Source organism: Tasmannia lanceolata, unplaced genomic scaffold, assembly GCF_043159265.1.
Source record: "Tasmannia lanceolata isolate RefF3 unplaced genomic scaffold, GAP_Taslan_0.1 ptg000018l, whole genome shotgun sequence".
Lineage (NCBI taxonomy): Eukaryota > Viridiplantae > Streptophyta > Magnoliopsida > Canellales > Winteraceae > Tasmannia > Tasmannia lanceolata.
This window is the reverse complement of record NW_027518695.1, coordinates 17,811,891-17,837,140: the sequence shown is the minus strand read 5'-3', so window position 1 is coordinate 17,837,140 and position 25,250 is coordinate 17,811,891. Positions and strand designations below refer to the sequence as shown.

Sequence of the window (25,250 nt, the reverse complement as noted above, 5' to 3'; positions counted from 1 at the left end):
TTGCCAGCATGCGTAGAGGAACCAAATTTTTTACAAAATTATTTGAGAAAAAAAAACATAAAAAAACAGCCGGAATTAGTCGGCAATCAGCTTCATCCCATTAACCATCAATTAGCATGACAAAAACAACGATTTTTTTTGGGTGGTGTGGGGGGGGGGGGGGGGGGCGGGAGGACAAAAAAACATGGCCAGCAATCAACTAACCAGCCGACTTGACTGCCATGACCATAGTTTAAATTTCGGCCGAAATGACACGTTTCGGCCAAAATATTTCGGTTTCGACCAAGACCGAAACCGAAATACGCAGTGAATCAGTTTCAAAAAATTCGTTTTCACGCTTATTTACAAAATTTCCACCGAAATTGCAAAAAAAATCTATTTCAGACATTCCCATCCCAATCAAAAACAACAAAATCAAAAACATCAACAGTCTTTCTTTATATGATCGAATCACAAACAAAAAATTCATGCAATCCGTATTGATAATATCTAACAGAAAAGAAACAAACAAACAAAAATAAAAAACTATAATTTTTCCTCTGTAACATAAACCCTAATTCGCAATTACTTACTGATTTCGTCAATCTCGAGTTAGCAGTTCCTGATGATCTTTCTGATTGGAAGAGTGGAATTTCAAATTCAATCTTTCTTTGATCATGGACGGATTGAGATTAGGGTTTTTTTTTCTCGAGAGAATTGACTAAAAATGGGTGAGAGAGAAACAAAACCCTAGAGAAAGGGTTTTGCCGAAAGAGGAAGAGAGAGTTCAGTTTATTTATTTGTTATATACAAACAGGAAATAATCCAAAAAGGATGGTAAATGATATCAGCACAACCACGTTTTGATATTTTCACTAACTCATCTTGTCTTTTAATATTTAACCGGCTGTCCCAAAGTCGCTCTACCAAGTCAATTAATTAAAAAAGAAAATACAAGCTGGGTTTGTGCCGTTATTAAAACAAGGTTGTGCTGATATTTGTTATAAGTTTTTAGTAGCTGGTTAAAACATATAAAACAAGGAGAGTTCGTCTCATTATCAAAGCATAGTCAAATATCTTTTATTACAAATATACCACTATTTATTTGATAAAATGATGAACATGCCCATATTACGGAAAAAAAAAAAAAAAAAGGTTTCAGGGGGGAAAAGATAAAGAAAATTGTTGAAGGTCACCTATAAATCAAAATTATGTTCCTGTGCCCTAAATACAAAACAAAAATCTCATGGAGTATATGTAAGAAAAAAGGATGAAAAAATGTTGAACCACGAGCCTTTATAGGCAAAAATATATAAAAAATAATAATGAAGTTTTCATGAATAAACTCGAGACCTTTTTGGCTTTGATACCGTGTTAACTTACCAACTTGTCCAAGTTAACATGGTATCAAAGCCAAAGGTCTCGAGTTCAAACCTCCCGGATAGAGAAAATCCACATGCCTTGGTCGGCCCAAAGTGGGACCACATGTGACACGTATCTGCCAGGTGGGTCACACGTGCGGAGGAGTGTTAAAGTATAAAAGATAAATAACGCCTTAAGCTTTTGGAGAAGTTGGCAAGTTAACATGGTATCAGAGCCAAAGGTCTCGAGTTCAAACCTCCCGGATAGAGAAAATCCACATGCAATGGTCGACCCAGAATGGGACCACATGTGCCACGTGTCTGCCAAGTAGGCCACACTTGTGGGGGAGTGTTAAAGTATAAAAGATAAATAACGCCATTCTCCAAAAGCGTTGACATAAAGTTTTAGATTGATGCTCGTATGAAAGGAACTTTGACAATTTGGTGAGAGGAGCATTCTGAAGAATAATATCAATAATGGGATTCACTATGGCCCTGTTTGGATTGCAAGAAACACTTCTCATGGAAAAAAATACTTACAATTTGGATGAAATGGTATGATTATGTTTAATTTAGAGGGATATCATCATAAAGGATATCATCATAAATTAAAGTTAAATGTCTCTATAAATAAAATTTGATTGGTGTTAGTTCAAGATATCTTTTTTTGTGTATAAAAAAGTAAAAAGTTTTGGGAAATGATATTTTCCTTCCTCCGACAGATAAAATCTCCCCCTGCTAAACGTTATTCGTTAAGTTTTAAAGGCAAAGAAAAATGTTAAAGGGGGTGAATTTATCCTCAAACAGTGAACCATTCTCATAGAAACCCTTTTTTTTTTTTTTGCGGGGGGGGGGGGGGGGGGGGGGGAGATATCATTTCCCAAAGTTTAAAAAATATGCTGTCTTGACAAGATTTTCCAAAAAAAAAATGCAATCCAAACAGGGTCCAAGCAAAAAGATCTACTAAGGACCTGTTTTTTTATCTATTTTTAGTCCAAAATTGATATTTGGCGAGGTATTACCATAGTCAGCAAAACTTAATTTTAAACGTTAAAAAAATTCATTTTGTAGGCTCACTGATTAATACTTTATTTAAAATTTGCTACGACAAAGAAACTTTGTTATTAAGGAAATCGTTTTAAACATATTAAATGCGTTTTCTGACCAACTTTTCAATTTTGCCACAAAAATTTGAACATATTAAACGCCTATTTTTTCGTGTTTTTATTTATTTGACCGTCTTTTACTTAGTTGTTTTTAGCCAATAAAGTGTTAAATTCGAATTTTGCTACACCTGCTCAAGAGACAAAATGGGGGATTAATGGAGTTTATACTTTATAGCATGTGGGTGCCTGTGATAGTTTAGATGAAATGATATATTCACCTTTTTTTTAAATTGGTACAGCCCACTCTAGTGTAAAAGAGGAGTCATAAATACACTATAGGGGCTGTCCCAGGTAAAAAAAAAGGGGGCGAGGGGGGGGAGGGGGGGGGGAGGGATTGTGTGGGTGAATACAACACTCCTCTAATTTAGAGGATATTAGGCTCCTATATGAGTAAAAATTGAATAAATTACCTTTCTTCGTGCGGAAAAAATGTAGGAAAATTTGGAAATATTTTTCCTTTCCAAAATTTTCTAGAAAATTCCTGTAATCCAAACAGGGCCTAAAAGAATAGTACCATGTCACTAACTGACTAACCCAATATCTAAAGTTTTGGAACAGAGTCTCCTTTGAAAGTAGTTTGGATTTTCTATTTACAACCAGTTAAAAAAGAGAAATGTTATCAGCACAACTTTATTTGGATATTTGCACAAACCCAGATGTCTTTTCTTCTTTAATATGCCTGTGAGAGCTTTTTGGGAAATATAATACCCTTTTGAGTTTTGACAGCTCTTTAAACACTAAAAGATAAGATGAGTTAGCAAAAATATCAAAATAGGGTTGTGCTGATATCATTTCCCTTAAAAAAAAAAAAAAAAACAAAGTCTTTAATAAAAGGACGAGTGTCATTGTCCAGATATCATTCCCCTACATTTAGTCATGGTTGACAGCTGTAAATTTACTGTTCCACGCGTGCCCTCATTTGCACCCCCAACGTTCATTCTTGGTCTTCTTTCTTTGTGAAATGGGGGCAATATTCATTGAACTCCAAAGAAATCATGTAAATACATGGCCTAATGAAGTAACTTTAGAATGGTAAATCCACACTCCCTTGTCTTGGTAGTGCCGCTCACTGTTCTGATTATTAAAGCAAGAGCAACCTTCTAAAACTTTTATAGTTTGGTCATGATTCTTCAACATCAGTCAGTTCGGACCTCCACTTAGTTTCACCCGAGCTTCATCCTGGTCGTGTCGAAATACCTCGACTTTTTCAGAACAGGATCTTGAAAAGTACAGTGAGACTCCCTTCATAGGATGATCCAAACCGTTCATTTGATGGGCCACAACGTTAGTAGGCTGTACCCCATAAATCATATCCACATGACGATCCCAACCATCCGATCTATAGATGTTTCTATATTGTGCAGTCCTCAGTCCATCTACAGATAAGAGGGTTAGGACTTAGGACCAACATATGGAAATGATTTTTTTTGTACAGCCCATTGGACATTGTCTACCAACAAATGAACGATTTGGATCATCCTATGAAGTGGGCCCCACTGTACTTCAGGTCACTCAATGTCCAAGTGAATGTCTCAACAACTTGCCTAGAAAAGTATATACAGGAGATAAACATGCTCAAACCCTATCACTTGAGTAATGTCTTTAACCACTTGCCTGCATAGAAAAAGATCCATCTTGCTTCGTTTGGCTGCCAAGTCTCCCATGTAATTTTCCAAGGAATGGTGCTCTCTCTCTTCCCTCTCTTTCCACTCATAATGACACATTTGTCTAATAAATGCTCGTCCCCCCTCTTATCTCTTCCCTCATTCCGCAAAAATCTAATGGATTTTTTTTTACCGGCAACCGAAGCATCTATGTACAGCTACAAGAGTTTCTTTTTTCCTTTTCTTTTGAGAAATAATATATTTGGCTCCTTTTCTTCACCGGGTCACACCCTTTTACTTTAGGGTAAAATGAGTAGTCATAAATACTGTTGGGGGTGGCCAGGGAAAGAAAAGCGAGCAAATATATCACTTCCCTTTATTTTTTGGGAAATGATACCCCCCTTTTAACTGTTTCCGTTGAGTTTTAAAGGCAAAGAAAAATGTCAAAGGGGGTGAACTTATCCTCAAGCAGTGAACCATTCTCACAGAAACCGTTTAAGGGGGGGATTTTATCCGTTTAGGGGGGCGGGGGTGAAAAATATCAGTTCCCTATTTTTTTTGTCACATAAAAGATTTTGGTGTACTTGTAGGGAGAGAACAGCTGCCTCAGATGAATTAAATGAATAAGACAAAATCTGCTACGAGGTGGCTCTTCTCTCCTGCAAAATTGAGCCAAGAAATGTTTTTTTTTTTTTGCAAAATTGTCCAGATAATTCCTGTATTCATTTAATTCATCTGAGGTGGCTGCTCTCTCTTGAAAAAGTGAGCAGCAAAATGGCTTTCTACAAAACTGCCAAAGTTTAAAAAAAAAAAAAAAAAAAAAACTGCCTAGTGTGGTTTGACAGTACAACAAAGATTCCTCAAAAAAAATATTACCCATAAAAAAAAACAAAGATTCCTAAAAACCCATCTCTGATACAAGGGAAAATAGTTTAAGTTTAGACAACAATGTATTGAAATCTCATGACTGAACATACAAATAAAAAAATCACTTAAGGAAGACACAATCTACTTTTTAGTAAAAACAACCATATAATTCTAGATTGCACTATTACATATTGACATTCCAAACATACAACATGAGAAAACTTGTAAATGTCATGATTTGAAGAGGAGACATATCTTTTACATAATTATTTATTCAATTTATATTAGATTAATATTACAAACATTAGAAAACCAAAAAAGAAAAAGGAAAAAGAAAAAGAGTGGTTCAGATTGTAGTAGATTAACAAGAGCTTACACTGCACATGAAAACCCTTCACTAAGATTTCCGCGTTGAGGGCGGACCCACGTAATTATATTCGACCAAATATGCCAACGAAGATTGTAGTTTACTTATAATCTAGATTGTAGTTCACTTACAACCCCAATATCAGTGAAGATTTCCCATCACTGATATAGATAAAATACAAATAAAAAATAATGAGAGGAAGGCACAATCAAATTTTTAGTAAAAACATCTTTGATCAAAGTAAACAAACCAAATTATAATATTATACTATTATACCAAAAAAAAAAAAAACACAGCACAATTCTAGATTAAACTATTACATATTGACATTTCTAAACCATACAACATGAGAAAACTTGTAAAAGCCTTCACTAATATTTCTGCATTGACAACAAACCCACATGAGTGTCCAATAGACCAATGAAGATTGTAGTGTACTTATAAGTTATAACCCCTAGTGGATAGTAATAAAAAAGAACACCCATGCCAACATCTACTAACTCCTCAATAAAATAATCATCAGTAACACAACCTATAACGAAGGAAGGAAGATCAGATGAAAAAGATAGAGAGAGCAGTAGGGTGTTGCTATATTACACACAAAAGGGTAATATAGCAAGAAAACCATGAAATTGCATTCAATTCATTCAACAATGAGACTCAAATTGCAAGTAATGAATATTAGTTTAGCATTTCTGTGGAAAAACCGTGAAGGATGGGGAATGTGATGCCACATTCGTTCCTACTTTCAGAATTAAGTATAAAGTTATGATAGAAAGTGTATTTCACTCAATCTGGCGTGCATCATTGTGTGCCTTTTTCCATTTAGTATAACTGGCAAAAAAAAAATAGAGAAAATTCCCATGGGATAAATAAGCAATAAAATGTCATAAGATTTTCTATTATTGGAATGAAGCACTAAGTAGAAAGTGTGTTCTAACAATCACTATAATCGATAGCTCCATTTATCGATAAACCAAACCTAACAATTTTAGTATTTTCATCATGGTAAGAAAACAAAACAACATCATCAGGATTTGGTAAAACAACAATGAACATCACATATACTCTATGATTTAGCCGACACTTTAAATTTTCAGCAGAGAAGTGTGTCGACACTCGACACTATCCCATGTGCCTGCAGATATTGACACTCCTTTCAACACTTGAAAACGTACTGTTAGAACTGTTAGATTTAATGTGGGTGTCGGGACGTTATTGTTCCGGCTCAAATGAAATACTATTTTTTATCGAATATATGTGGAGGGAGATTCTCTGAATGTGATAAAGTGGTTGAAAGGAATCACAAGCCACCCTTGGAGACTTGCAAGATGGATTGATGAGATATTGTATTTAGTAGAGGGAACTGTCATATCTTTTGAGCATGCAAGATGATCGGCAAATAGTGAGGCTGACAGATTCGTTAAGGAGGGTGCTTCTAAAATGGAGTTTGAAGTCTTTGATTTCCTACCTCCTTGATGAGGTTTACTGCAGTGATGTTTTGGTTTCTCTTTTTGATAGTTTTGTTTTGATCTTCCTGATCGCCTGGGCTTTCCACATTTTTCTTTTCTCTATTAATATTATTCTTTGCCATTAAAAAAAAGTGTTTACCTCCTCTTTTATCATTAACACTTATTTTATTATTAACTCTTCTTTAACTAATATTTGTTGTTAGTACCCCTCCCCTAAACCTAAAACACTAAACAAAGTAACAAACACTTTTTCCAATATTAGACACATTATATCCTATTAGTCTCTATTTCTCAATGCGTATTAGAGACTGAAGATAAGTAGAGTATATCGATGAATGCACTTTTGTTTGATTATTTCATGTTTCTTTGAGACTTTTAGTTGATTAATCTTAAGATTTAGTAGTTTGTTAAATGAATATCATATTTATTTTGTTGCAAATTGTGATTAGTACTCTTTAATTTATATGTAAGTAAGCGTCTGGGCTTGCCCTTGTTTCTAGATTTTTTAGGGTTGCCGGGTCAGACGCCTCATATCCGTGTCGACACTTGACACATGAATCCGTGTCCATATGAATCTGTGTCCACATATCATAACATATATTGTTCAGTATGAAGAAAACAGAAATTATGCTGTATTCTAGAAGCAGCTGTCTCACCTGAATCAAATCGCTATCATCATAGTAGTTGATGAACACCTTTATTCGTACTTGCCTTGCATGCTTTCTAAGTTCATCATGAATATTTAACATTACAGTTGAATGAATACATTGCACCCTCATTGTTTTTTCCCAGTTTATAACCATCACTTCTATTTCTAACATCACAGGGGATATTCACATTAGAGTTGAGGGAAATTGCAAAATTTTATTACCTTTTGGTTCAAGTTCTCCCCCTTTTCTGCATGGTGTTTAGATTAGGATTTCAAACTTGCAATGCAAGTTTCTCAATAAATGAAGCCAACAAGATATTTAAAATCATTTTGAGGTAATTATTTGTGTCTTCTAAACCTAAAAGACAACATACTCCAGGAGTCTCCTATCTCAAATAAGCCTCCAATTTCACAAACTTCACCTCAACTCTGTGATCAATCACTGTCAATTGCATAGAATTACTAGTTGTAAAATCTCCTGGTGGAAGGGATATGTGCCGGGTCATCTGAAACCTGTTAATGACATTTGAAATACTGTTATTTGCAAATATAATAGCTTGTACAAACAGATCATTTGTAAGAAAATGTTAACGAGACCAGTCATAGGCACAAAAGTAAGGTTGCTTTTAAGCAGGAATCTAAAATCAAACAATTATTACTGAACGAGGAACTGATTCAGGTGTAAGCCCAGTACCTTATGATTTTTCAATGGTAGTTTTGGTGATTCTGAAGATTTTACAGTCTCTGAGTGGGCAAATAAAAGTCCTTTTCATCAAAGTTCCGAACGGCTCTGTCGCAGGAAGCCTTACTTGTCGCTGGTTTAGAAAACCCAGGAGGAACTTCGGCAATGGTGTGATCAGATGCAGGGTCGGTATAGCCGAAACTCTGCAAAGAGTCCCCTTCAGATTTGACTTTCACAGAACGATCAATCAATAATTTATTTGGAACACGGAAGTCAGTATTTTTATCAAGACCCACAGCATCCAAAGCAGATATGTATTCATCTTTAACTGGCATAAGGGCAACTGGAACAGTGCGTTCATTTAGGGTTGATGGAGATTTACAAGCATTGGACCCAATCCCATTTGACCAAGCAATGGGTCTTGGAACGACTTCATCAGTTCTTCCAACATCAATGCCACCAATCAAATCAATTTGCATAGACACCTCATTGCTATAATCCTCCGACTTTATTCTCAATGGGCTAGGAGTGCCATTCTTAAGTGAAACGTGATAATTCTTCTGCAAATTCCCCATGTCATAACCAGGATTAGGATGAGATATCACTCCGTGTGCATCGTAAACAAGTTTAGCATTGTTCACACGACGGAATACTCCCCACAGATACATCTTCGTATTTAATTCTGTTACAATTAATACCATTCACAAGCATAAAAAACACAGTTAAAAAAACCCCTCAACAGTTAGTATAATAAATAAATGATAACGGTAAGTTACCCTATAATGTTTGCATGGGTGGAAGAGGATGAACAGTAACAGAGAATTATGGATTTTTAGCGAAACAGAACCTCAGTCCCACCAAAATTCTCACAGTATACAATATTATTATTAACAAACTAGTTCTTAAGCCAGTTCTGAAATAACAAGTGAGAGAAGATGAAGCCTAGAGCTAGTAGTAATAACAGTCCTGTTAGACTTATGTTTCAACTTAGTGCAATTATCAAAGCTGTTAATTATGAGATTAAGAAGCTAAAAGGGGGAATGGAGAAAATCCATTGATGTACTTAAAGCGCTCCATGATCCGAATAATGGATATACTCTCTTTGCACCAAATAGTGTTGCCTATGGCATAGAGCCTAAATGATGGCATAAAACTCAACATCATGGGTGGATGCCACTGTCGTGCCCCGTTTAATTTATCACTAAAGAAAGAAATGAGCCAGACCTCTTGACATAGGACTACTATGCCCACATGTGAGGCATCCCAATTAATTTAAAAGATTTACTTTTTTCAAGATCAAGCAATGATAATACATAAGCAATGGGTATTTTCTCTTTCACATTGTCAAAACTGTGTTGAGCTCTCTGTATTCGTTGAAATATGCTTTTCTTTAGGCAATCAGTTCTACGTGCAGCCAATGTACTAAAGTTTCCAATTAATTGACAATAAAACAGGCAATTCATGGAAACTTAGCACATTGTGAATGGTAGGAGGCTGCCAAAAAAGAATGACTTCAACATTAACCCAAATCTATTTTAACACCGGCAGAAGATATTATATGCTATTTGTTAGAAAGCAGCACTTCTGTAGGTTGACATAAAGCTTCTGATGTCACAAAATGTCACAACAATTTGCACACATGTTGTGTTTGAGTCTTCTCAACTGGGTTATGGATCAATATGTTGTCAAAGTAAACAACAACACACTTATCATTAGAGGCTTTAAAATTTGAGTCATTACCCTCATAAAGTTCTTGGTGCATTCGATAAACCGAATGAAATCAATGAACACTGATAAAATCCTTCACGACTCTTGAAAGCCGTTATCCACTCATATCCTGGTCTCATCTGAAGTTGATGATATCCACTCCTTAAACCAAACTTGGAAAATATTTGGGTCCCCATTAGCATATCAGGCATGCCTTCAAGGCATGAAATTGGAAAGCAACGATTGAAATATTGTTTATTGTACAGCTGTCCACACACATGGGCCATCCATCTATTTTCGGTGTAAGTAATGTAAGGGAAACAAAAGGATTTAGTTCCAAAAGTGATTCCTTTGGCTCTAGAACCTCTGATAAAAGAATATGGAAACGTTTTGCTAGATGAGTTGCCCAATGGATTGCCACCTATGCGGGACATCCAACATCACATTGAAATTTTTAGACGCTTCGTTGGTGATAAGACAAAACAAGGGGATTTGGCTTTATTACAAGCTGAATTTGCCAATAATTAAGGAATTGTTCATTCATATACAACCTTTTCGAGATTATTTCTTGTTTAAATCGAGCACATGTTCTTGATTTGGTACCCCTACCAAATCTAGAAGAAGTTAATGAAGAATTCGAAAGCTATGGTTGATGACATTCGTGAAATCTATGATCAAGTGTATAGACACTTAGAAACAAACAACAGAAAGCAGAGGCCAACACTGATGGGGACCATCCTGAGGCCCATATTCAAATTTTTATGTATGATTCAGATATTTAACTCCCTTAAGCTATAGGAGGGGTACCACAATCTTTTCCCCACCAATATCCCTTGCTTTCTTTAAGTTATACGTGCCACAAGTGTATTATAAAAACCTTAAGTGATTATCTTGTTAATTCACTTAAGTTTTAAGTCATCACAAGGGCCTACATGACATAAGGTAACATCATGCCACTTAAGTGATTACTATGACCCGAATTGCAACATGAGGGAATCCTTGTATTTGTGGGACTTGAAGTGAGTTTGTTTATTTGTTTATTTGGGAGTCTTAGTTAGTTTGTGAGCCCTAATAGGTTTAGTAAGTCTATTTTAAGAAGGAAAGGCCCTGTAAAGAGTCTTAAGCTCATAGGAGTCTTAGGTAGAAAAGAAAGAGTCTTAAGCTCATAGGAGTCTTAGGTAGAAAAGAAACTGAGCAACTTGATTTGTGTGTCTTTTGCGCGTCCTAATTCTACCTCAATCTTGAATTTCGTGAGAAACTCTTTGTCTATATATGTATGGCCTATAACATTTTTCCTCATGATGGAAGATGAATAAAATCAGTTTTTTTTTTTTTTTTTTGCTTGAGGTGGTGTGATTCCTTCTTGCTTCAGCATGTGATGCCTTAGATCCTATGGTGTGATACCTACGAGACCCCCTGATGTGATATCATGTCATTTTCTATCTCTATTTCTCTTTCATTCTTTTCTTTTTCTTTCCTCCATTTTTTTATTTTTCTTTATTTCTTAAGCTACCATCGACCACCATCACCTTAATCCATGGACTCCGATCTAGCTTTAAACCCTTTGCCTGCACTCTTTCCACCTTCTATTTGCCCTTTTTCAACATTTTATTTCACCTTAATGTTCTCCTTTCTACATCCCTTTTTCCGATTTCTATATCCTTTACAACCTAAACCAACACATGATCTCTTCCCTTACACAACCTATAAACCACCCAACCGCTCAAGAACCAATCTTTATCAATCTTTTCCCTCATATAATCAATTTTTATTGATCTTTATCCTTTCTTTACATTATTTTTTAAATCTTCAACTTTCAAAATTCAAGAAACTTCTCAAGAATGCAAGAACCTTTCAAAGGACCTTCACCATTGATCAACCTTCTGTCCTACATCAATTGCTATCAAAGCTACATATCTAGTGATCTTCCCTTATCCGTCCAACATCAAACACCCATCGGTGACACAAAAGTTTCAAGGAAGGAGACGAGGTGATGGTCTATCTACGAAAAAAAAGGTTTCTAATTGGCACTTGCAGTGAGTTAAAGGTCAAGAAGATTGATCCTTGCAAAATATTGACGAAGATCAACAACAATGCAAATAAGATTGATTTGCCAAATGGAATTGAAAATTAAAATGCCTAACGCTTTCAATATATTGGATCCGTTCGAGTATCAAACTTGATGTTGAGTTTCTTCCACCGGAAGGCTAAGTTGTGGCAACAAAGGACAACTAGTCATGAACGTTCATGGGTGAATTTGGTTAACATTGCAAGGCAGCGGTCATGTGGAGCAGTCCATGGGGCATTCCTTCTCCTTGGATGATAACGAGAGGGGACTGGTTGGGACGTGGCACAATCGTGCTTTGTACCTTAGTGAGCTTTAGCTATTCGAGCAGGACAAGCTGACATGTGCTATAGTCATGTGCATTGGCTCATGGTGCGGTAGTGTACCTTCCGTGCTGAATCAGAGGACTTGGCGAAGCAGAGCATATGGCTACACTTGGCCTTGGCTCTAGTTGGCTTTAGCACTAATGTGTGGGACATTCGATCCTACAGATTAGTTCATGGAATGAGTCTATGGCTTGGACAGCTACTTTCAGTGTTCGAATCAAAGAACTTGGCGGAGTGGATCATGGCTAGACCAGGCCTCGCATCCAGTTGGCTTTAGCTACTGTGTGGGACACTCAATATTGCAGATTAGTTCATAGCATGGGCCTATGCCTTGGACAGCTAGGTCATGAGACTTCATTGAACTCTGTGTGGCATGGACATGCCTCGTATTTGGATGGATTTTCACAGTACTTGATGGACATGTGCTCGGATGACTCATGATGTAGGTGGCTCACGAGATGTGGCTTAAAGTGGTGCACAACGAGGGCAAGCTAATAGCAGGAGTGGGCTCAAGTGGCTTATAGTTGAGAAAGATGAAACAACTTTTAGCATTACCCAAATGTTGTTTGGAAGATAGGTTGATTGTCCACTCTGTATTCCTTCAAAGTACTTCAAAGCTTGCGAGTACAAATTGTCATATATATTCCAATATGAATATCTCTAAAATTGAAATAAATTCACTAGGACAATAGCAAATTTAGTGGGACTTTGATGTCATGGTGACATCAACAAAATAGCCAACATAAGAACAAATATTTCTTCTGTTAGCATTAATCTTGAGGGATTTGTTTATAAGTTTTGAGAGGCCTGTGGGACCATTGAAATTGCATCAAATTCCTAAAAAAAATAGATTAAAAGAACAGCAAACAATGGGCAATGAAAAACTCACTTTGGGAATCCACGGGCAGTTGTTTAGATGTAAATATCAGGAGTTCTACCCCACCCAAGCAACATTGCAGAGCTGCATCCTGCATCTCCATCAACTCCAAGAGACAACAATACTTCCTTTTGGAACTAAACAGAAAAAAGATTCAGAATTGACTACATGTTTTAAATATTAAATAAATTTCAAAATGGGCTCCAATTAAGTGCTAAAATCAAACCTGTCATATTCACTGGGAAAAAAATAGAGTGCAATGTCATCCGAAGCAGGAGAATACTTGCTGAAGATTTGTGGCCATATATCTCTACGAGGTTGCAGCTTAAACTGCAATTTTTCAGGCATTTGTTTTGAAATATCATAAGCTTTATGCGACACTCTGCTAGGTGGATGAGCTTGAATTCCATCATAGAAGTCACCGTGAAATTCAAAGCTTCCCCTAAGGAACAAAGCCACAGAAAATTCAACATTCAGGACAAAGGCTTTGTTGAGTTGAGTTGAGAGATAGGCACTTATTTCATAAACTATCCATTCCACTGAAAATCATAGGACCAAGAATTGGGCGGACTTGGCTATGTGCTAAAACATCAATAATTAATATATTTTTTTGTATACTCTAGTGTTCTTTATTGTAGCCAATCCACTGAACCAGTATTCCCATGTGCATTCTACACGTAATAATGCAATTCATTATGTATCTGAAAATTTAATTTTATATTTATGCAAAATGTTATCCTTACAATCCCTTCTAGATTTTTCCCTAACATTTAGGCCTAGCCCCATATGTTTCAGGCATACATGATCCAGTTTGTTGATCTAATAGGCAACCGTGAGTATGGGGGGTTGATGTTGATTGCTTGAATAGATTAGTGATGATGATGGAAACAAATTAAGACCAAGAAGAGAAGAAGAATAGAGAAATATGTGTGAAATGCTTAAGAAGTCAAAAAACCTCCTATGCCTCATATTACCAAAGAAAACATATTACAATGGAAATTATACACTTAATGAAGGTGAAACAAATAAAAAACATATAGATTCATAGAACACTAAGATACATCACTACAAGTGGGTGAAATGATTAAGAAAACAAAAAGCCTCCTTTGCCTGATATTAACATAGGAATCATATTACAATCGCAATAACAACTTAATGAAGGTGAAACAAATATAGAACACTAAGGTACATCACTACTCTATACACCTAACAACAATTTCCCGCAAGCAAGAGCATGTCGATCAAACATGCCTAGCTTGACATAGTTTTATGAAGAAGAGTAGGCCCTACGACCTTAGAATAAAGTGGCCAAGTGCCTAAGTAGTCGAGACTCGAGACCATATGTATGAGTGAAACCTCAAGTAATGAGGCATGCCTTTCACCTCTCTATATTGTTGCTATAGCCATGCTTAATAGCAATAATCTATCTACATCCAATAAATATGTAAGAAAACGGTGAGACTGAGGATCATAATAACTATAGCCCTTGGAATAGCTATCATAGCCGATGAATGCAATCCTAATAGTGGTATCATCCAGTTTGGGTCGACTTAAACAAAGGGTCGACTTAAACAAAGGTCCTGAACAAAATAAAGACAACTAAAAACAAAGGACTCTATCAGAAAGAAAGGATTCTTAGATCTCAGAATCTTAAAAGGAGTATGACCATGCTAAATATGAGAAAGTGCGGTTACTCAGATAGCACATAGTAATTATCGCCAATGACCAACAACACTTACGAAATGCATACCATACAACAAACACCGTGTAGCTCCAATAAGGTATATGTTCTTCTGCTCAACAACCTCATTCAGCTGTAGGGTGTACATGTTAAAAAAATTGATGAACTATCCCATGGTATTATAAAAAGTGAAAAAAATAAGCGAGAGGTATACATACTCTTAGAAGCACGAAGGGGTGCGGGGGCAGCCGCGGGAGCGTGGACGGGGAAGCGTGGGGTCTAAAAGAGTCTAAGTTTGGGAGCGCCATGGGAGCGTGTATGTAATATTTTCTTTATATATCTTTCAAAATTCAAGTACATCAAAAAATAATAGTTTCTAACCATTTTCATATGTATCTTTCAAATTTGAAGTACATCTTAAAGCTAGTTTCTAACCATCTTCATCCGTGTGCACTCATTCCTCGTGCCTTCTGAAGATACACAAGCCTTTGTGCTTGTTCCAATGAAGTACTTCGAAGAGTTTGAGGAGTTTGATGTAAGGAAGTTGGTGGCGGTGGGACTTATAGAGTAATAGAAGCATGCTGGGAGCGTCATTAGAGCGGTTCCCATCTCTCTGGGTCACGCTCTCTGGAAGCTCCTTGCTAAAGAGCGCCGAATCGGGGTTCCGAGGTGGGAGCGGCACCCCGAGAGAAGATTCCTGCTTCTAAGGGTATACTTGTCTCCGTTGTCAGATCGGAGTGCATTTATAAGGCCTCCATACCGAGTAAGCATCATGACATAAACTACATAGAGAAAAGCTTGTCCTTATACTTCATAAGATAGATCCAAGTGGCACTGAAGTAATCATCTATGAATGTAATAGTTTTACAATAGGTAAAAGAAAACCTTCTACGTCCATAACCAGCAAGACCACTACTACTATCATGACCTCAATCAGTCCTTCTCCCACAACCAATTAGAGCCAGGCATGTATCATATGAAAAGGCAGCACTCTCATGATGAACAAGTAGAGAGCTAGACATCAAAGATTGTCGCTCCTCAACAAAAAGAATGCCATAGATAATGCTGAGAGGAATAAGATGTTGCATAGCAAGTACAAGAGTCCTTGTTTATTCGAACTCAATACAAAGTTCACAAAGGAACTTGTAATCTGATGTTCCTCCTCATGTTTAGCAACCTTAGGAGCTTCTTCTTCCCAAAAGTCTGATAAGAGTCTCATAATGATTGAGCTCCTCCCACATGCTCTCCAATAAGTTGGGCGAGTTGATAAACGTGGTTATCACGTTCAGCAAGATCAAAAGTTGCAACCAACTTGTTCAATAGTTTTGAGGAAGAATCATAGAACATATATACCAGAGCAATAGGCAGATGCCGCAGATCCATTGAATTAAATATCCAACTAAGGATGATAGAATTGTTGGCATCCCATTTTTCGGCATCAAGAGAGCCCGCCTTAGGACAAGGTATAGTTAAGGAGCCCCATCTTTATGCGACCTTGTAAGTAAAGGGGGTCATAGCATGAGCCAATTACAAGTATTCAATTAAGCAAGCATAATGGTACAGATACTAGTGCGGATATTTATGTTTCCAATACTTTATAGCTATTAACAGGGGTTATATCCATGATAGGAGGCACAGCAAGAAGCTAACAATAGATGGATACCAATCTTCCACAGCAGGAAAAACTATAAATAGCAAGAGCAGCCTCACTACTAGGGAAAAAGGGAACAGTAAAAATGCATACGTTCTTTAAGTTAAGATTTTACGAACGAAGAATCATGACTTTGATCGTATAAACATGAATTTGTGATCACACCACATTTCAAGATCACAAATCACCACAGCCAATGAAAGTTACTTTTGGTGCAAAAATCATCACCATAACTTGGATACTCAATGAATGTTCAAACGAAGGATGCCAGCAGCTGCGCCGGACATAAATTTACCGAAATTGTTTTCCAAAATTTTACATGACGTCGACCAAAACCAAAAATTTTCGGTTTCGGTTGTGGCCGAAACCGACATTTAAAACCCAGACGAAAAACATTGTTTGCATTATATTAACATAAAAAACATATTGCAATAACGGTAGTACCCTTAATGAGGATTAAACAAATAAAAAGCTTATATTGTTTGCCTTATGTTAGCATAAAAAACATATTTTACAATAACAATCATACCCTTAATGAGGGTGAAACAAATAAAAACATTATATCCTTATGTTAACATAAAAAACATATTGCAAGAACAATAATACCCTTAATGACGTTGAAACAAATAAAAACCTATATAATGCTAACATGCATCACTACTCTCAATATACACCTAAGTACCTAACAACAGCTGACAATAGTCCAATGTTCAGATGATCCTTGCCCCTAAATCAATAAGGCATGTTTGGGGGGTTCCACCAAGAGAAGCAAAACCATTGATTATTGCAGGATTCAATCTTATAGATGGTATGTTGGTTCGGGATGGGAGTAAGAGCATGCGAGTTGCCTCATGGGGGACTACCAAATCAATGGTCGATTCCAAATACATGTTTCATGATGGAACCGAGGTTGACTACTACGATTCAATCCTAATGGTGACTGGTTAGGTAATCATACTCTATTAATATGGTGTTTATTTGTACATTATAGTCTCACTCTGTCCTTTATACGTTGAAACAAATAAAAACCTATATAATGTTAACATGCATCACTACTCTCTATATACACCTAAGCATGGTTTGAAATTTTGGCTTCGGCATAAATTTCGGACCCAGCCGAGACCGAAATTTCGGCTGAAATTTTGTAAAGGAATAAAAAATTAATATTTTGTTTAAAACTTCGCCGAAATTACCGAAGTCGAAATTTATACGTTTCGGAAATTTCGGATTTCGGTCATTTCGGTGTTGGTGTTGACCGAAAATCCGAAATTTCAAACCATACACCTAAGTACATAACAACAGTTATAGTCCAATGTTCAGATGATCCTTGCCCCGAAATCAATAAGGCATGTTTGGGGGGTTCCACCAAAAGAAGCAAAACCATTGATTATTGCAGGATTCAATCTTATAGATGGTATGTTGGTTTGGGATGCGAGTTGCCTCATGGGGGCCTACCAGATCAATGGTCGATTCCAAATACATGTTTCATGATGGAACCAAGGTTGACTATTACGATTCAATCCTAAGGGTGGCTGGTTAGGTAATCATACTCTATTAATATGGTGTTTATTTGTACATTATTGTTTCACTCTGTCCTTTATAATGCTGAAGAATGAACAAAGAGCATTTCTATTTTATTTTCTAACATTTTATCCTATTTACAGCAAAAAACTTAGAAAATAAAATAGACTTGCTCAAGTTCTTGACCAAGCCTCAAGTTGAATTAGCTAGGGCACTTATCTTCAGAATGAACCCAGCCAAGAGTTATATCAGTCATGCATTGTTTTGCTCCTATAGATTTTCAGTGAAAACATTAGTAGCAAATTTGCACTCTTCCTGATGCCGCCAATATAAGGTGAAGCTTAAATATCTTAAATATGACAAGAACACTATTGAGAAAGTACTAAGTTGTTTACTCGGCAGGCCAATTCTCACAACCAACTAGTTACATAAATCTCAGGGCATTAATAAGACTGAACGTGTGTTCTATATCCTACAGATCTACCCTTTTTTACGAAGCATCAGCATACAAATCAGAAACATATCAGAAATGCATTATCAGATGTCATCAAAAGGCAAGGGAGAGGGCTTACCTCCAAAGGGCATCTGAAGCAGGGTGATTTGGAAGCTTATCTTCAGAAAATTTAGGTGGCATCAGTGGAAGAGCACTTTCTTGAATGTCAGAGTTCCCAAGTTGAACAACTAAAAAAATTATTTTTCACCAAATTAGATGATTTACAAAGTTACAACACAATTAAGCAACTGATGCATCATTAACAGGTCAAAATTTACAAGAGAGATCAGAGCATTTCCCCTTGCCTGCACCACCTTCTCTTGGTAGGGACTCCCTTGGTACCAAAGATGCTTTCAGTAATTGACAAACTGGTTTTTTCGTATCTTCATCTGGCATTGTGCTTGGTAAGTTTCCTGATGTCGAAGGCTTACATTGCACATTTGATGGTGGTATCATATCATCCACCTGTTTGGACGTTCTAACAAATGATAGTAGAAGCCTTGTATTTGGCTGTACACCTATAACAGGCCTAGAGTTCTTAGGTGATGACTCTGATGTGGTGCCTGATGCAAGGCACACGGCTTCTTCAGCAGGAATGTACTTGACTTTGGTTTGCTTTTTACAGTAGCTCTTCCGGGATGTGACGACAGATCTAAAATTGTTTTTCTGATCACCTTTCCCAGAAAAAGATGACACTGTACCCATAGGATGACAGTTGTGTACAGTGGACCCAGGTGGAATTGCTTTGCCTCTGGATTGACATGCTTCACAAAACCATATTTCTGGAATTTTACTATTATGATTTCGCATGCAATATCTACAAAGAGAAAAGAAGTAAGTTTTTAGAAAGGATAAAAAATATCAGAAACAAAACATACTCTTTGACTGACTAAGAAATCTTGTTACAGTTACTTCAATTTCCAAAACATAGAAAAATCAAGTATTACATATGGATGACAAGCCTATACATAGTGTACTATAACATAAAAGGTTACATTTCAAGAAACATAAGAAGAGCCATACATATGTTCAGAAGCTTTATGGCACTGAGAACAAGTAGTGAGAAGTTCAGAATATCCAGTATGCCCACATATTTCACACACTTTATCCTGCGCAAAGAAATCAATACATGTGAATGCATAAAAGACCTCCAATTATCGTAACAGAATAGTAGTCATTAGATGACACCTAAAGCAAGTAAAAGGCACAAAAGACAAAGGGGTAAAACCAGGAGCTCAGAGTAACCATAAGAAGATAGCATAATAGTATATAACTCAAGAAGTAGACACAGGCTTCATAAAATTCAATTGGAGGAATATATATTCTAACAAGATGCTTTCAATTATATATAGAATAGGACCAGAGTACAGTCTGTGGCCAAAGCACACCATCCATTATTCAAATTAACTGACCCCGATGGTAGGCCAAAATTCAAGACCATTTTGATCAAACAAAAGGGAATTCCTAGGTTGAGCTGAAAGACATGAAGACTCGTTACTTCGACCACTATTTGTCACGTTGGCTTACAAATTAAATAGAGTTAGATGGATGAAAATGTATGTCAGAGAATTGATAACTAAGATTCATGAATCGTAATTACTTTAGCATTTCCGGCTGCATATTGAGCCTAATTTAGGGCCTTCTTCAAAAGAGAACCGCCCACTGGCATGAAAAAAAACATCCACTGGCATGATTTCCTTCTCACTATTGAGTGAAAGGAACAATCCACTAGATTGACTCACTATTTATATTTGTAGAAAAACCGAGAAATACATTCTCGAATAAGGATCCAACATGATTTGCAGCAAACATCAAGAGAAGATGAAAAGAAACACAATCACACAAGAAAAACAAGATGTGATTCAACAGTGTACCTACGTCCATGGGAGAAGAGTTTTCACTATTTTGGTTCGAGGGTTACAAACTCTTCTTCGCCAAGAAAACACAAAAGAAACCTCACAACCCGTAACCCTAACGTGTGGCTTATATATCAATGCCACTACGAAGAAAGTTACCGAAATACCCTCTAGAGGAAATCCGAATATTAAATTTTCCTTCCGGGGCGCGCTGCCCGTGCATCCCCCCTGTGTGTCGCGCACATTAGCCCGCCAAGGTCCTGTATAATACCGGAATACAAAACATCGGCACAACAATATTCAAGGACGTCAGAATAGTTTTGAAAGCGACCAAAGTAAGAGAAAACAAAATAACCAAACTAGTATATAGAACAAGAAAAATTACGTTAATACATATAATTTTGTGCAGCTAATTTCAAGCATTTATGGATCTACTTTAATTAGAAAATTTCTATTTATTTTAGGAATGATATACTAGCTGAAATAGGTTAGGCGTTAAGCAAGTCGAATACACATATTTTAAAATATAATCTAACAAGTGGTTGGTCTGAAAAATGAAATTTTAGTGTTTTAGTTGAAATAGTAACATCTTAGGAATTTAGTAATGACGAATGAGGATGTTTCTATTGGAATAGGATCCTATCTCATTTAAGAAATCATGTAATGGAGGGTTCAGAAAGGTTTGAGTTGGAATACAAAAAGGTTGAGAGTTGGGATCCATCTATAGATATTGCTCTTGAACATAAGATCAAATTCATTAAATACCTCTTCTGAAGGTTGTCTAAGAGTAATAATATATAATATTTATGAGTTATCCCCAAAATAATATAATAAATCCATTAAATAACATATTTGAGAGTTATCCTTAACAAAGAATCAAAAGCACATGAAGTTGCATTTCAAGACCATAAAACTGGAACTTATTGTGGTCATTGTAATATGAGTCTGTTTTCATATCCAAAACTATGTAATTTTGATAATATTAAATTCAGCTGATACACGTATTGGCCGATATTTCTAGATTTGCTACTAAATACTAGCATGATGGAATGATATGCATGAACTGGTCATATATTCAAGATCTTCCCAAGAGGGGGAAAAAACTGATATGACCAAATAAGCAAAACCTCAAGACTAAGCCACCTTTTTTTTTTTTGAACAGGTAACGAAAGACTAAGCCAACTTAGACCTTCCAAAAGAGTTCATATTTACTCATAATTGGAGTCGCATTGCTTCTTGATAACCAGAATAGGCCACTCTCAGCTTTTCACAACTCTATATGATTCACTACCTTGGACAGGCCTGGATTATGCCTGAGCTGCCAACAAACTTCTATTGTGGCGAGGACTTCTCCTATCTCGATAGGAAAACTTTCTACGCATGGCTAAAAATTGTGAATCGGAAACATGTGAAACAAAGTCTTTGAGAAAAAAAAATCCCACTTTTACCTCCTAGTTCAGCTAAGGAAAGAGAAATAGCTAGAGCAAAACTCAAAAGAACAATGCACATATCAACAAAAGTCACATAATTGTAACATATTGTTAGATCCAACATAAATCCTACTCTGGACCAAAGTAAAACTTCTAACTTGAAATCCATCAAGATATTGGAGTTAATGGGATTCCTGTTATTATAAAACAAGAAAAGGAAACTGGAAAGTGTATTTTTCTTATTTCGAAAGGGATCTTTCCTTGTGAAAAAGATGATAAACAAGTATCCGAATTTGCCTTCAGATTGAGGTGGTAACAAGTCCCACCAAGGCTTGTCACAACTACCATGTCTTTCTGCATGCCGATCTAGGAAACGAATATTTCCAGAAAAAGATATTTGAGGAATCTTCACAAAAAACATTCTGGGTAAATAACCAAAGAAGATCAGAAATGGGAATTTACCCATCTATATCTATACTATATATAAAGCGAAAATCGGGGTTGGAATGACACACTCTTGACGCGAAAATCGGTGTGTGTGTGGGTGGGTGGGTCTGAATAAGCCCGAGGGTATTTAAACGTTAGTTGGGTCGGCTCTGTTAATTAATACCCTATAAATGTAAAATTATTTCTAGCTATTAGATATCTATATATACCACTGTATATAGATATCACTATATAATGGGAGAACAAAAGAAATCCAGGGTTCAAATAAATATCCCAGTTCAAAAAATACATATACCACTACATAATGGGAAAACTTTGGTGACAGATGGAAAAGCACCCAAGTTATATAAAAGCTTGCAGAACTAAATTTCCTGACAGCTATAAATACCTTTTAAATGTACATTTCAATATGGCCATGAAATATCTTATATCTTACAAACGTAAATATCTACAAGGTTTTAATTTGGTCCCTCTGCATTCTTTTGCCATATACCATTCATTTTCTCTATCTACCTCTTCAAGAATTAAATGAAAAGCAAAAGGATTCAGTGAGCAAACCAAATGGAATCCTAAAATAAAGATCTGGCAGAAAATTAAACAGGCTTGGACCATTCAAATTTTTTTTTTAATAATAAATAGGCTCGGCTTCTGTTAATTGCTCTATCCGACTGATTGTGACTTTAATCTGATCAGTCTTTTATTAAAAGTAAAAGCAGAAATTTAAGAAAAACAAATGGTGGACAAAGCAATGCCAAAGTAATGCAACCGATAAAATTTGACAACAAAGAATGTAATAAACGGGGATAAAATGAAAGGAAATGCATTTAATTGAACCTTTCAATATCACAGCACAACAATCAGTGATCCAATTAAATTTAAATTAAAGCATCCAACGACTTATTTGGAACCATCTTAATTGAATTTCTATACACGAGGAAACAATCCAACCGAATAATCAACTTCCTTAACATAAAGGAACCAGACAAGCAAATCCCAGAAAAAACATATTTTCCTGGAAAAAAAAAAAAGGAAAAAAAGCCACTAGACACCCAAATCCAAACAAAGATATTTGATACAAAAAAGAAAGAAAGAAAACCAAGAAAATATGAAAACCAATGTCAACTCAGAACCTAGAGCATCAAGAAGAGAAAGTCCCACAAAGACCAGCAAAAAAAAAAAAAAAACTCTTTCAAAAAACAAAATAAAGGTAAAACTAAAGCAAAACCATGGGCAATACAATAAAGAAGGATAAGAGATTAAGGAAAGAAGAAAACTAAGAAAAATATGAAAACCAATGTCAACTCAAAACCTAGAGCATCAAGAAGAGAAAGTCCCACAAAGACCAAAGCAAAAAAAAACAAAACCTCTTTCAAAAAAGAAAAAAACAAAATAAAGGTAAAAGTGTAAAACTAAAGCAAAACCATAAGCAATACAATAAAGAAGGATAAGAGGTTAAGGAAAACCACCAAAACCCAAGTTACCCAAACAAAGTGAAGGTAAAACTAGAGCAAAACCATAATCAATACAATAAAGAAGGATAAGAGGTTTAAAGAAAACAACCAAAACCCAGGTTACCCAAGAACCTAGAGAAGGACAACATGCTAAAATAGAAACTAAGAATAGAAATAAGACCAGACCAAGAAAAGTAAAAAAAGGAAAATGTAAGCAACACTCATTTCACTCTAAACCATAGTTGCCGGAAACTCCTTGCGTGGGTGGGAAACCCGTTTCCCCTAAAACACGTTTCTCGCGGGTGGGAAACTCGTTTCCCCTAAAACGAAGGAAACACGTTTCGGAAACGTTTCCAAAATATGATACAAAATTGTAGAAATGTTTCTGAAACACATGGGAAACATATGGAGAACTTATGTAAATAATGTGTAAACGCTTGATAAACGTATGCAAGACTAGTAGAAAACACATATGAAACTTGTAGGAAACATGTGTGGAACTTACGAAATTCATTTTGGTAAAAACACATCATTTCCTAAGACGTTTCTCATAGGATTTTCTATTGTTCCTCGTTTCTCGTTTCCCCTATATTTTTTTTCATGCGTTTCCCTTTTCCGTTTCCCTCTTCGTTTCCCGAATTCGTTTCCCACCCTGGTAACTATGCTCTAACCTAAACAGTTCAAGAATAGAATCAAAAGGCCTGGAATGATAAAAGTATAACAAAACAAAACCCATTCCGCAGAAGAACAAAAAAAGTAAGCTAAATAAGCTAAACTCACAATCATAAGAAAAATAAAGGGGAAATGTAAGCAAAATAAGCAAAACCCATCTCACCCAGAACCTAAAGAGCTCAAGAAAAGTAAATACCAAAAGTAGAAAATCAAACAGAACACAAAATAAAGGGTAAATATAAGAAGAGTAAGCAAAACCTTAGTAAGCTAAATAAGCAAACCCACTATCATAAGAAAAAATATAGAGAAAATATAAGCAAAACAGGCAAAACCCATCTCACCCAGAACCTAAAGAGCTCACGAAAATTAAATAACATAAACAGAAAAATCAAAACAGAACAAAGCGCATTACACAAAATAAAGGGCAAATATAAGAAAAATAAGCAAAATCTTCAATAAAGGGCAAAGAACAAGAGATTAACAAACAAAAGCAAAACCCATTTAAGAAGAGTAAAGAAAGAATATGGCTCGCAAAAAGGAAAAACGATAACATGAACTGAGGGTTTTTACCAAGTGGGTTTCACTTTTTTTCCTCATTTTCCTCATTGATTTTCCTCCACAATCTCAGCAACCAAATACCCACATAGAAAATTGAAATGGGCTTTTAGAGCTACAAAAAGATCATTAAAACTTCTATTCCTTTCTGATGAAAACTAAAAAGGGAGAAAAAACTGCAGAAAGATAAATCAGAGAACGGCTTTTGGAGGTGCTCCTACGTTCAATGATTGACAGTGTTGTTAGTTAAAAAACCTGAGGGGAATGATAAAAGTAAACTCTCTATAAATTGAGACCCGTGCAAATATCAATCTTGGTGTGGGACCCATTTGCCCAAAAATATTCGGATTACAAGGCTTTTCTAGGACTAT

General features: G+C 36.0%; 2 protein-coding genes across 8 annotated transcripts in view; both read right to left on the bottom strand.

Moving 5' to 3' along the window:
- The window catches only part of LOC143851433 (regulatory-associated protein of TOR 1-like), a 58,137-nt gene extending 57,379 nt beyond the window's left edge, over nucleotides 1-758 (bottom strand). For all 3 annotated transcript variants that reach the window (XR_013236331.1, XM_077360863.1, XM_077360862.1), the window contains exon 1: nucleotides 573-758. The gene's annotated coding sequence lies outside the window, so the exon portion shown is untranslated. The remainder of the gene's footprint in view (nucleotides 1-572) is intronic.
- Nucleotides 759-7,544: 6,786 nt separating this feature from the next.
- Nucleotides 7,545-25,146, bottom strand: LOC143849326 (PHD finger-containing protein 6-like). Of its 5 annotated transcripts, none has more exons than XM_077358317.1 (9): nucleotides 24,895-25,146; nucleotides 20,347-20,584; nucleotides 19,492-19,577; nucleotides 18,747-19,285; nucleotides 18,548-18,656; nucleotides 13,349-13,564; nucleotides 13,135-13,259; nucleotides 8,160-8,829; nucleotides 7,545-7,978 (listed from the first exon to the last, which is right to left on the bottom strand). In XM_077358317.1, the coding sequence occupies exons 2-8, from the start codon at nucleotides 20,350-20,352 to the stop codon at nucleotides 8,201-8,203; spliced, it is 1,710 nt and encodes a 569-aa protein (XP_077214432.1). In that variant the 5' UTR covers nucleotides 20,353-20,584; nucleotides 24,895-25,146; the 3' UTR covers nucleotides 7,545-7,978; nucleotides 8,160-8,200. The 5 variants fall into 5 exon arrangements, with proteins under 5 accessions (XP_077214432.1, XP_077214434.1, XP_077214430.1 ...); XM_077358319.1 differs by having other exon boundaries at nucleotides 20,343-20,584; nucleotides 24,895-25,144; XM_077358315.1 differs by lacking the exon at nucleotides 20,347-20,584 and having other exon boundaries at nucleotides 24,895-25,145.
- Between the last annotated feature and the right edge of the window lie 104 nt (nucleotides 25,147-25,250).